The sequence below is a fragment of the Oryctolagus cuniculus genome, chromosome 13 (assembly GCF_051225735.1).
Source record: "Oryctolagus cuniculus isolate XC-2025 breed Fujian yellow rabbit chromosome 13, ASM5122573v1, whole genome shotgun sequence".
NCBI lineage: Eukaryota > Metazoa > Chordata > Mammalia > Lagomorpha > Leporidae > Oryctolagus > Oryctolagus cuniculus.
This window is the reverse complement of record NC_142879.1, coordinates 69,209,607-69,222,041: the sequence shown is the minus strand read 5'-3', so window position 1 is coordinate 69,222,041 and position 12,435 is coordinate 69,209,607. Positions and strand designations below refer to the sequence as shown.

Here is a 12,435-nt window from a genome sequence, read left to right as displayed (position 1 = left end):
AAAGTATAATTCTTTAGAATCTGGGGAGAAAGTGAATGCAAATGATAGTGCGAATAAGTTTTGATGTTGTATACTGTTACAGTTACTCTTTTATAGTGAGAATGCTGTGTCCTTCGTGCATGCTTTCTACCTGTGATGTCCCTGAAATGGATGTGCCATCAGCATGTAAACCTACTATGCGCTCTTTACTCAGAGGAACGCTAGAAAACCTTTAGTATTTAAAACATGTTTAGTTTTCATGAATAGCTAAGATAATAGAATGACAAATATCAACTGTATTATAATAGCTGAATTTCATTTCTTTTGGCTACTAATACAGATACAGCCAAAGGAGGAGGACCAGAAACCATTAACTTCGTCAAATCCAGTATTAGAACTTGAGCTGGCAGAGGAAAAATTACCGATGACTCTTTCTAGGCAAGAGGTAAGTTTAAATGCGAATGTTTCAGGAAAAAAATAAATCTCCAAGGTGCTTGTGTTTGTTTCCATTTCTTTCCAGTAAGTTAGATGCTGTTATGTCTGGTTTCAGGTGACTTCCTGTCCTAACAAAGACTTTGCAGTTAGCTAGTTTTCTTTATGAGGTTCTAAATTAATCTCTGCTTCTTTTCTTGGTAGTGTTGTATTGCTTTTTTAGAGGATATCTTCCTAAACTTTTCTTTTAAAAAATGAAGATTCTCAAAATGAAATGCAGAAACTAGTAGAACATGAAATTGTGATCGTGAAGAGAAATCAAAATGAAATGAAGAATTCAATAGATCAAATGACAAACGCATTAGAGAGCCTTAAAAACAGAGTCAGTGAAGCAGAAGAGAGAATATCGGACTTAAAAGACAGAGCACAGGAAAGTGTACAGTCAAACCAAAGAAAAGAAGAAGAAATTAGAAATCTAAAAAATATTGTTGGTAATCTACAGGATACTATTAAAAAATCCAACATTCGAGTTCTAGGAGTTCCTGAAGGCATGGAGTGAGAGAAAGGATTAGAAGCCTTTTTAGTGAAATACTAGCAGAGAACTTCCCGGGTTTGGAGGAGGACAGAGACATCCTAGTACTAGTACGAGAAGCTCATAGAACCCCTAATAAACATGACCAAAAGAGATCCTCACCACAACACGTTGTAATCAAACTCACCACGGTGAAACATAAAGAAAAGATTCTAAAATGTGCAAGAGAGAAACGTCAGAGTACTGTCAGAGGATCTCCAATTAAGACTCACAGCAGACTTCTCATCAGAAACCCTACAGGCTAGGAGGGAATGGCAAGATATAGCCCAAGTACTAAGAGAAAAAAACTGCCAGCCCAGAATATTATATCCTGCAAAGCTCTCATTTGTGAATGAAGGTGAAATAAAGACCTTTCATAGCAAACAGAAATTGAAAGAATTTGTCGCCACTCATAAAGCCCTGCAAAAAATGCTGCGCTGATCTGAAGCCAGGAGCCAGGAACTTCTTCCTGGTCTTCCACATGGGTGCAGGGGCCATCTTCCACTGCTTTCCCAGGCCATAGCAGAGAGTTGGATCAGAAGTGGAGTAACCAGGTCTCAAATTGGCGCCCTTATGAGATGCTGGTGCTTCAGTCCAGGGCTTTAATCGGCTGCGCCACAGCACCAGCCCCATGTCTTCTGTTATTTTATGAGAAGCAAAAGTGTATTCCTTTCCTTAGATTCTTACCCAAAAAAAGAGAGAGAGAGGGAGTGTGTGTGTGTGTGTGTGTGCGCGCGTGCGTGTCTTAAAAAGGATGATTTGTATAGGGCTTGGTTTAGATTTGAATTGTAGATTTATAGATCCAACCATTTTCTGGGAGCTATTTGTTAATAAAATTTATAGCAGTGACATTTGAGTTGAAATAGGATTTTAACCAAAGGACTGGATTATTCTCTTTTATTCATAGATATCTTTCTTTAGTATAATTTAATTGATTAAAATATTGGAGAGGTTTTATATTTCACTCAGAAACATGTGTTTGGATAAATAAATTATCTTTATTAAGTCCAGATTTTATTTTAAGGTGAAATATTCAGATTGTTATGAAGTGTTTAGTTTTTTCATCATCCAAAAGCTAAATAATTTACTTGGCATTTGTTTCTCTTTATAGGTTATCAGAAGATTGCGAGAAAGAGGAGAACCAATTAGACTTTTTGGAGAAACTGATTATGATGCTTTTCAGCGTTTAAGGAAAATAGAGATCCTCACACCTGAAGTTAACAAGGTAAAATTCAGATCAAGCTAGAAAAATTCCACTACCACACAAACTAGAATAGTATGGAGCTTGCCTAATTATTACAAACAAAAATGGAAATATACAGTTGGCCTATTTCTGCTGCTGAAGGTACATTTTCTGTGATCTTAGAAAGTTATATTTTAAGCATACATTTTGACAGATACATACAAACATATAACCACCACCCATTAGACACAGAACATTTTCATTCCTCTTCTCAACCAATTCCCACATGCTTCCCCCTCCACTCCTGGACAACCAGCTTTATGGACTATCCGCAGAGGTTAATTTTGTTTGTTTCAGTATTTCATGTGCGTAGACTCAGAACACATATCTGGCTTCTGGGCTCAACATAACACTTTCTAGATTCATCCATGGTAGATATCACCGGTTTGCTTGTCATTGCCTAGTGATACGCAATTGTGTACTATTTTTTTTTTCATCTTTGGTCTACTATGAGTAAAATTGCTATGAACGTTGTTACTGAAATCTTTTTTCATCAACCAATGTTACTTTTTTTGGGTAAATACTTAGAAATGGAATTGCTGAATAACAAATGTAGACATGTACTTTACATTAGAAGAAGTGACGAATATTTCTAAGTATCATTCTTTTTTCTTTTTTTTTGAATGTATGACTATTTTTTTTTCATAAATACAACTTTAGGAATATTGTGATTCTTCCTATCATACCTGCCTTCCCACCCATACTCCCACAACTCTTCCTCCTCCCTCTCCTATTCCCATTCTTATTTTTTGCTAAGATCTGTTGTCAATTAACTGCATACACATATGATTTGACTTTATACTAAGTAAACAGTTCCACAAATAATATGAAACAAAAAAACCTGTTCCTCAACAGTTGAGACAAGGGCTTTTCTGAGTCATTGCATGTCAAAGTGTTAATTTGACTTCCGTAGATTACCTTTTAGGTGCTCTGTTACCACAAATCAGGGAGAATATACTGTGTTTGTTCTTTTGAGACTGGATTATTTCACTAAGTGTGATGTTTTCCAGTTTTGTCCATTTTGTTGCAAATGATAGGATTTCATTTTTTTGTTTTACGTCTTTGTAGTATTCCATGGTGTACATATCCCATAATTTCTTTATCTAGTCTTCAGTTGATGGGCATTTGGGTTGATTCCATATCTTAGCTGTTGTGAATTGAGCTGTAATAAACATGAGAGTACAGATAACTCTTTTATATGCTGAACCAGTACCCATATGGGATGCCAGTGCCGCAGGCAGAGGATTAACTCACTGTGCCACAGTGCTTGCCCCATACGGTTTTTTTTTTTTTTTTCCCGACAGGCAGAGTGGACAGAGAGAGAGAGAGACAGAGAGAAAGGTCTTCCTTTGCCATTGGTTCACCCTCCAATGGCCGCTGCAGCGGGCGCGCTGCGGCTGGTGCACAGCGCTGATCCGAAGGCAGGAGCCAGGAGCCAGGTGCTTCTCCTGGTCTCCCATGCGGGTGCAGGGCCCAAGCACTTGGGCCATCCTCCACTGCACTCCCTGGCCACAGCAGAGAGCTGGCCTGGAAGAGGGGCAACCGGGACAGAATCTGGCGCCCCGACCGGGACTAGAACCCGGTGTGCTGGTGCCGCTAGGTGGAGGATTAGCCTATTGAGCCGCGGCGCCGGCCCGCCCCATAAGTTTTGATATGTTGTATTGTCTTCCTCATTTGCTTCCCCAAATTTTTTTATTTCTCTTGTAATTTCTTCAGTGACCCACTGTTCATTCAGGAGCATGTTGTTCAGTCTCCATGTATTTACATATGTTCTAGAGTTTCTTGAGTTGTTGAGTTCTAGCTTTATTCTGTTGTGGTCAGAGAAGATGCAAGGTATGATTTTGATTCTTTTGAATTTGCTGAGACTTGCTTTATGGCCTTGTATGGGGTCTATCCTAGAGCAAATTCAATGCTTTGGTGAAAAGAATGTGCATTCTGTATCTGTAGGATGAAAAATTCTGTAAATATGTTAGGTCTGTTTGGCCTGTAGTGTTGATTAACTCTGTGTTTTTACCTTGCTGATTTTCTCTGTGGTTGATTTGTCCATTCCTGAAATTGGGTTATTGAAGTCCCTGATTACTATTGTTTTTGAATTTTTTTTTCTCTTTAGATCCCTTAACATTTCTTTTAAATAGCCAGGTGCCCTGTAATTAGGTGCATATACATTTATAATAGTTACATCTTCCTGTTGAAATGATCCCTTAATCATTACATAGTGCCCTTCTTTGTCTCTTTTAACAGTTTTTGTGTTAAAGTGTATTTGGTCCTGATATTAGGATGGCTACACCAGCTCTTTTTTGGTTTCTGTTTGCATGGAGTATCTTTTTCCATCCTTTTACTTTCAGCCTGCATGTTTATTTGTTGCTGAAACATGTTTCTTGTAGACAGCAAATAGATTTTTTTTTTCCAATCCATTCAGCTAGTCTTAACTGGAGAGTTGAGGCCATTTACATTCAAGGTGACTATTGCTAAGTAATGACTTTTCCCTACCATTTTTCCATAAATATTCCTATTGTTTACTTTGGATTTCCTTTGTGTTTTTATTGGGAGATTTTCTGCCTTCACCTTCTTTTATAGTGATTACCATCTTTCTATGTGTCTGTCTGTGTGTAGCGTATCCTTAAACATCCTTTATAAGGCTGGATGAGTGGTGACAGATTCTTTGAATTTCTGTTTGTTATGAAAGGTCTTTAGTTTACCTTCATTCATAAATGAGAGCTTTGCTGGGTACAGTATTCTGGGTTGACAGTTTTTTTCTCTTATGACTTGAAATGTAGCTTGCCATTCTCTCCTAGCCTGTAGGGGTTTTTTCTTTTCTTTCTTTTTCTTTCTTTTTTTTTTTTTTTTTTATTTGACAGAGTTAGAGAGAGAGACAGAGAGAAAGGTCTCCCTTTCCATTGGTTCACGCCCCAAATGGCTACTATGGCCAGAGCTATGCCGATCCAAAGCCAGGAGCCAGGTGCTTCCTCCTGGTTTCCCATGTGGGTGCAGGGGCCCAAGCCACTGGGCCATCCTCCACTGCCTTCCCAGGCCACAGCAGAGAGCTGGACTGGAAGAGGAGCAACTGAGACTAGAACCTGATGCCCATATGGGATGTCAGTGCCACAGGCAGAGGATCAACCAAGTGAGCCACGGCGCCGGTCCCTAGCCTGTAGGGTTTCTGATGAGAAGTCCGCTGGGGTGCTAATTGGAGATCCTTAATGTAATCTGGTGTTTCTCTTGTGCACATTTTAGAGTCTTTTCTTTATGTTTTACTGTGGAGATTGTGACTAACAGTGTGTTGTGGTAAAGATCTTTTCTGGTCATGTCTATGTGCTTCCTGTACTTGGACGTCCCTTGTTTTTCTCCAAATTAGGGAACATTTCTGTAGTTATTTCTCTATAAAGGCCTTCTAATCCATTCTCTCTTTCCACACCTTCAGGAACTCCCAAGAACCCTATGTTCTGGTGTTTGATAGTATCCCATAAATCTCCAAAATGGTTTTCTAGTTTTCTCATTTCTTTTTTTTTCATCTGACTATAAAATTTCCAGAGATTTGTCTTCTCAGATATTTTTTCTTCAGCCTCATCAAGGCTGTTCTTAAGGCTTTCCACCTTTTTTTTCTAAATTTGTTCTATTGAATTCTTCATTTACAATATTTCATTTTGATTTCTCTTTAAAATCTTAACTTCATGGGAAACTTTCATTCATGTCATGTATGGATGTCTTTATTTCATGAATTTGTATCTGATTACTTCTAAGTAAGTACGATCAATTCTTTGAATTCTGATTCTGGTATTTCGTCAGTCTCTTCATCCTCACATTTTAATATTGAAATGTGTTCTTTTGGGGTGTCATGTTTTCTTCCTTGTTTCTTGAATTGCTGTGTTTTTTATTAGGTATTTGTGGTGAAAAAAAAATTTTTTTAATTAGGGGGTGGTTTGTTCTGCTCTCTTGGCATATTCTCATACCCATCTCCTCTCCTCAAAGGAGACCAATGCCTGGTTGTTAGCCCCAGTGGCTACAGTTTTCATCTGTGCTCCCACAAGAACAACACAAAGGGTCTGTGCAGTCCTTCCTGTGAACACAGATCCTGCAGCAATGACCCTCACCAGTGAATCAGGGAGCCCTGAGCATGTGGAACCGCCCACAGTGATCGCCCAAAGTCCCAGCCACACCCTATGCCCTCCCACGCAGACTCAATGTTTTCACAGTCCCAGCACACAAGGCTCCCACAGTTATGAGCACCCAAGCCCCCTGTCAATTCTCCCAGCCACTCAGGTGTCTCCTCTTGGCTGGTTGTTGGGCACACAGACATGAGCTAGCACAGTTGTTATGTATGTCCAAAATGGCACCCACCCTCTCTCAGCTAGTTATAGGTCGCCAGTGCCAGGTGTTTGGGGAGAGAGAAACGTGCCCCGCCCCCTTTCCCTCTAGGTTGGCAAGTACACTGTCCCCTCATAGGGCTCGAAGCTCGGCCCATACCAGGCTCTTCCCACAGCTTTATTGCCAGTGGCTTGGGTTGCTGCAGTCTGCTCTCACCTCACTCCAAAGCTGGTGCTGAGGCTCTCGGCTGCTGGGGTCCTGAGCTATGCATGTCCACACCCTCCATGTAGGTCTACAGTGTACCCCAGTTTGTATGGAGATTTCTCTGCCGTTTTCTCCCTGACCGTTCCCTGAGACTGCACTCTGTCCACTTTTTTTTTTTTTTTTAAAGATTTTATCTATCTATTTGAGAGAGAGAGCTAAAGACAGTGAGAGGTTCAGAGAGAAAGGTCTTCCGTCCATTGGTTCACTCTCCAAATGGCCTCAATGAAGCCAGGAGCTAGGAGCTTCTTCTTGCTCTCCCATATTAGGTGCAGGGGCCCAAGGACTTGGGCCATCTTCCAATGCTTTCCCAGGCCACAGCAGAGAGATGGATGGAAGAGGAGCAGCCGGGACTCAGACCGGCGCCCATGTGAGATGCTGGCACCACAGGCAGAGGATTAACCTTCTGTGCCACAGTGCCAGCCCCTCTGTCCACTTTTTTAAAACTATCTTCCCCTAGACTAGATCAGTAAGCTCCCTCCCTATGCTGCCATCTTGAAAAACTCCAGCATTTTGTATTAGCTATTTTAATTTCACCCATTCTCTTGTATGTCTTGTGATAGCTCATTGTCAGTTTTTTTACACTTTTCTTATGGCTAAAGAGGAGGAGCATTTTTATATATACCTTTTCATAGACTTTGGTTGTACAATGTCTGTTTTATTTTTTAACTAGATAGTTTTTCTTTTAATGAATTTAGGAGTTCTTTATATACTGGATTTAAGTTCTTAGATATACTGGTATGTTTTGTTGACTATATCTCCTATTCTGTGGCTTTATTTGTTTTCCTATTGGAATATTTCGCTCAGCAGAAGTTAAAAATTTTGATGAAGTCCAATTTATTACTTTTTCCTTTTACAGTTCTTTTTGTGTTTTGTTCTACCGATCTTTTCCCAAAGTCCCAAAGAGATATTTTGTTTTCTTGTAGAAACTTAATGATCTTCATTGTTAATACTAAAGCCTCTGATCTTGTTTTACCTGGTGAGCATATGACCTATCCAACGGCTCTGGAAAAGAGTTTTTCTTTGATTTTGCAAATCTGTAAATATTGATTACAGCAATGTTCAGATCTTCTCTGGCCTTAACTTTTTACCTACTTTATCAGTTATTGAGAAACAGATGTGATTATCTATGGCCTGTAATAGGCCACTCAAAACTTAGTAATATAAAATAATCATTGTAAAATGTTTTTTGCTTATCTGTGACTATAATAAATTGCTCTGAAATCTGGTAACTTCAGACAGTTTATTATGATCTCTCACAGTTATGTGGTTCGATTGAGCTAAACTGGACAGTTTCTTGCTTGGGGTCTTTAATGTGATTGCAGTTAGTAGAAGGCAGTGATTGAAAACCCCTCTGGACTGGTCTTCTAAGATGGTCCCTTCTGTGCCTTCTATGCCTGGCATCTCTGTTGGAGCATTTGGCCAGGCACTGCTCTTCTTTCCATGTGCTCTGTTTTCTAGGTTGGACTTACCACTGCTGTCATTAGTTGATGCTAAACCACTTTTCTGCTTCACTTCTCTGCATTTCCTTCCGGCCCCACAGTGGTAACAGTTGCCTGAATGCTTTCAGACTCAGAGTCAATGATGAACATTTTTCCTATGCACGCTGTGTTTGTCTTATGTGCCTTCAATGAAATTGAAGTCAGAATCAGTGGCCTCCTTCTTCATGTTCCTATAATAAATTCTTGTTTGTGCGATTACTGTATTTCACTGATATTGGAGTTATATGCATATTTATTTCTTCCTTGTAAGCAAGGACTGTTTGGTTTGCACACAGAGGTTTTGAGGTTGGAGCACAGAAACAAAAGATCTGTCTTCTATTCCTGGAATATAATATGAATTTATATCCTGTGACCATTGGCAAATGTTTTAATCTTGAGCCTTGGAATACTCATTTTTGGTTGTCATTGTTGTTTTTTAATAGTTTTTTAAAATAGATTTATTTATTTATTTGAGAGGTGGAGTTACAGAGAGAAAAAGAAAAAGGTCTTATATTTACTGGTTCAGTCCCCAAGTGGCTGCAACAGCTGGAGCTGAGCTCTAAAGCCGGGAGCCTGGAGCTTCTTCTTTGTCTCTATCACATGGGTGCTGGGACCCAAGCACTTGGGCCATCTTCTGCTACTTTCTCAGGCAATAACTGAGAGCTGAATTGGAAGAGGAGCAGCTGGGACTCGAACCAGCGCCCATATGGGATGCTGGCGCGGCAGGCAGAGATTTAGCCTACTAGCCACAGCACTGGGCTGTGGAATTATCATTTGGATGATAAAGGCAGTATTATCTGGCTCACTGGGATGTTGTGAGAAATAAGTGAGATAACCTTTGGGAACACCTGACATTATACTTTATATATAGCAGGTACTCAGACAATGTTTGGCAAGTTAAAATTGTTTCGAGTTGACAGTTTCTGTTCTGTGTTTGTTAAAGGACTGTATTTTTATTAGAGGGCCAGATGCTTCTAATAAGAGTTTACAAAGTTGAATGCTTACTATACTTGAGCAGGTATTCAAAATGTACAATGCATTTATTCATTTAAATTACCTGATATTTATAAGACTTTTGGAAAAGTCTTAGCACATAGTAACTGAAATGTAAAATTAAAAAATAATTCTCATGACAGTGGTATTGTTCCCATTTTACAGGTTAGCAGTTGCAGTATACAGGGCTTAAATCAGTAATCTGTTTAAGAGCTAGTAAGTGGCAAGGATTTGAGCCTAGGTAGCCTTTCTTGTCAGCCACTGCACTGTACTCCTTTCACAGCCATGTTTCTGTAGCTCGTAAACCTTAGAACTGATTTCCATTCATGTTTAGGAAACTGAGTCTTCCTTTTTTTTTTTTATGGTCAAAATGGATGTACATTAATATGTGAAAGTTGTTTGTTTTTACTACATAGTTGGGACCCCTGGAATGTAGATGAGATATCAGCCTTGGGGAGTTCAGAGTAATTAAAATGAGGTTAACCATTTTAAGGTAGTTGGGGGAATGGGTTGGGAACTCTAATGGAGACCTACTTACTCAGCATCTTGTGGGTATTTAGCCTGGCAGTTAAGACATGTGTATCCCACACAGGAGTACCTGGGTTTGATACTTGGCTCATGCTTCAGACTCTAGCTTGCTTCTTTTTTTTTTTTCTTAAAGATTTATGTATTTATTTGAAAGTCAGAATTACACACAGAAGGAGAGGCGGGGGCGGGGGAGGAGGGAGAGAGAGAGAGGTGTCTTACATCTGCTGGTTCACTCCCCAATTGGCCGCAGGAGCCAGGAGGTTCTTCTGGGTCTCCCACACAGGTGCAGGGGCCCAAGGACTTGGGCCATCTTCCACTGCTTTCCCAGGCCGTAGCAGAGAGCTGGATCAGATGTGGGGCAGCTGGGACTCGAACTGGTGCCTATATGGGATGCCAGCACTATAGGCAGCAGCTTTACTCACTACGCCACAGTGCTGGCTCTAGCTTGCTTCTATTGCAGACTCTGAGAGGCAGTGATGGTGGTTCAAGTGATTGGGTTCCTGCCACCCACAGGTGAGACATGGTTTGAGTTCCCAGTTCTAGTATCAGCCCCTAGCCTACCCTGGCCCAATATGGGGTTGTTGCTAGTATTAGGGGAGGGAACCAGCTGATGAGAGCTTGCTGTCTGTTTCTCTGCCTCTCAAATAAATATATATTTTTTAAAAAATGAAAACTTAAAAAAAAGCTACAACATTTATGCAAATTCTTAAAATTTGTTGGCTTTGTCATGTCATGTTTTTCTGGCCATTGTATATGGATTCTTTTAATTTAAACATGTAGACAAAAATTAGCTTTGCACTCTGGCCTCAGAATCGAGCCTTAAGGCACGAGGATATGGCTGAAAAGCCCATGAGAGTATTTCAGGCATGTAAAGCCAAGACACTCTGGTGAAAAAAAAAAAAAAGACCTAAATAAAAGATCTCGGCAAGTGAGATCCCAGTGGAAAGAACAGGTCATCAAAGAAGGAGGTACCTTTCTCTGAAGGGAGGAGAGAACTTCCACTTTGACTACGACCTTGTCTAAATATGATAAGAGTCGGTGAACTCAAAAGGCTTCCATAGCCTTGGCAACTCATGACAAGAGCCTAGGGTGATTACTGATGCCATAAACAAGAGTGTCAATTTGTTAAGTCAACAACAGGAGTCACTGTGCACTTACTCCTCATGTAGGATCTCTGTCCTTAATGTGCTATACATTGTGATTTAATGCTATTTAATACTCAAACAGTATTTTTCACTTTGTGTTTCTATGTGGGTGCAAACTGTTGAAATCTTTACTTAATATATGCTAAACTGATCTTCTGTATATAAAGAGAATTGAAAATGAATCTTGATGTGAGTGGAAGGGGAGAGGAAGAGGGAAAGGGCAGGGTTGCGGGTGGGAGGGAAGTTTTGGAGGGGGAAGCTATTGTAATCCATAAGCTGTACTTTGGAAATTTATGTTCATTAATTAAAAGTTAAAAAAAAATTAGCTTTGGACAGTGATGTTGATGATAGTATTAGAGTATAATGAATCAGTATCTTACTTGAATCCCTGGTTTTGTTAAGTTCTTAATTCCCTGTGAAGAAAAAAAATGAATTGTACTTATTAGTGAAAAGTCAAAGGTGAGACCTCATATTTCATAATATGTGTACTTCCTTTTTCACCTTTCTTAGGGCTTGAGGAATGATCTGAAAGCAGCTTTAGATAAGATTGATCAGCAGTACCTCAATGAAATTGTGGGTGGTCAGGAACCTGGAGAGGAAGACACACAGAATGACTTGAAAGTTCATGAAGAAAACACCACAATTGAAGAGTTAGAGGTATTCCATGTACCCAACTCGGACATTCCTCACTCCTTTTTCATCTGGAGCAGATGGCTGCATTTATGAGTTTTCCCTGCAGGGCAGACCATTCTCTGTGGGCAGTGCAAAGGCCCTTCTGTTATTTCATACTTGTATTTATTTATTACCCTCTCTCATTCTCTACTAATGTTTTCTTCTTCCTGTGTTTCTTTTTTTTTTTTTTTTTTTTTTTTTTAACAGGCAGAGTGGACAGTGAGAGAGAGAAAGACAGAGAGAAAGGTCTTCCTTTGCCGTTGGTTCACCCTCCAATGGCCGCCATGGCCGGCGCACTGCGCTGATCTGAAGGCAGGAGCCAGGTGCTTCTCCTGGTCTCCCATGGGGTGCAGGGCCCAAGGACTTGGGCCATCCTCCACTGCACTCCCTGGCCACAGCAGAGAGCTGGCCTGGAAGAGGGGCAACCGGGACAGAATCTGGCGCCTCGACCGGGACTAGAACCTGGTGTGCTGGCGCCGCAAGGCGGAGGATTAGCCTAGTGAGCCGCGGCGCCGGCCTCTTCCTGTGTTTCTTCATGCTAATATGTTTGATGACCATTTTATTTGGTGGCATTCTCAACAAGCCTACAGTTTTTTGATGTGCATGTATTTTTTTAAAGATTTATTTATTTATTTATTTATTTGAAAGGCAGAGTTACAGAGAGGCAGAGAGAGAGAGAGAAAGAGAGGTCTTTCATCTGCTGGTTTACTCCCCAGATGGCCACAGTGGCCGGAGCTGAGCCGATCCTAAGTCAGGTGCCAGAAGCTTCTTCCAGGTCTCCCACACAAGTGCAGGGGTCCGAGCACTTGGGCCATCTTCCACTGC

At 40.5% G+C, this 12,435-nt stretch overlaps 1 protein-coding gene across 13 annotated transcripts in view; it reads left to right on the top strand.

The window, feature by feature from the left end:
• The window catches only part of PRPF18 (pre-mRNA processing factor 18), a 123,498-nt gene that overhangs the window by 71,314 nt on the left and 39,749 nt on the right, over positions 1-12,435 (top strand). For all 13 annotated transcript variants that reach the window (XM_051820851.3, XM_051820850.3, XM_089311722.1 and 10 more), the window contains 3 exons: positions 320-424; positions 2,094-2,207; positions 11,449-11,595. In XM_051820851.3, the coding sequence (XP_051676811.1) occupies positions 320-424; positions 2,094-2,207; positions 11,449-11,595 (366 nt within the window). The remainder of the gene's footprint in view (positions 1-319; positions 425-2,093; positions 2,208-11,448; positions 11,596-12,435) is intronic.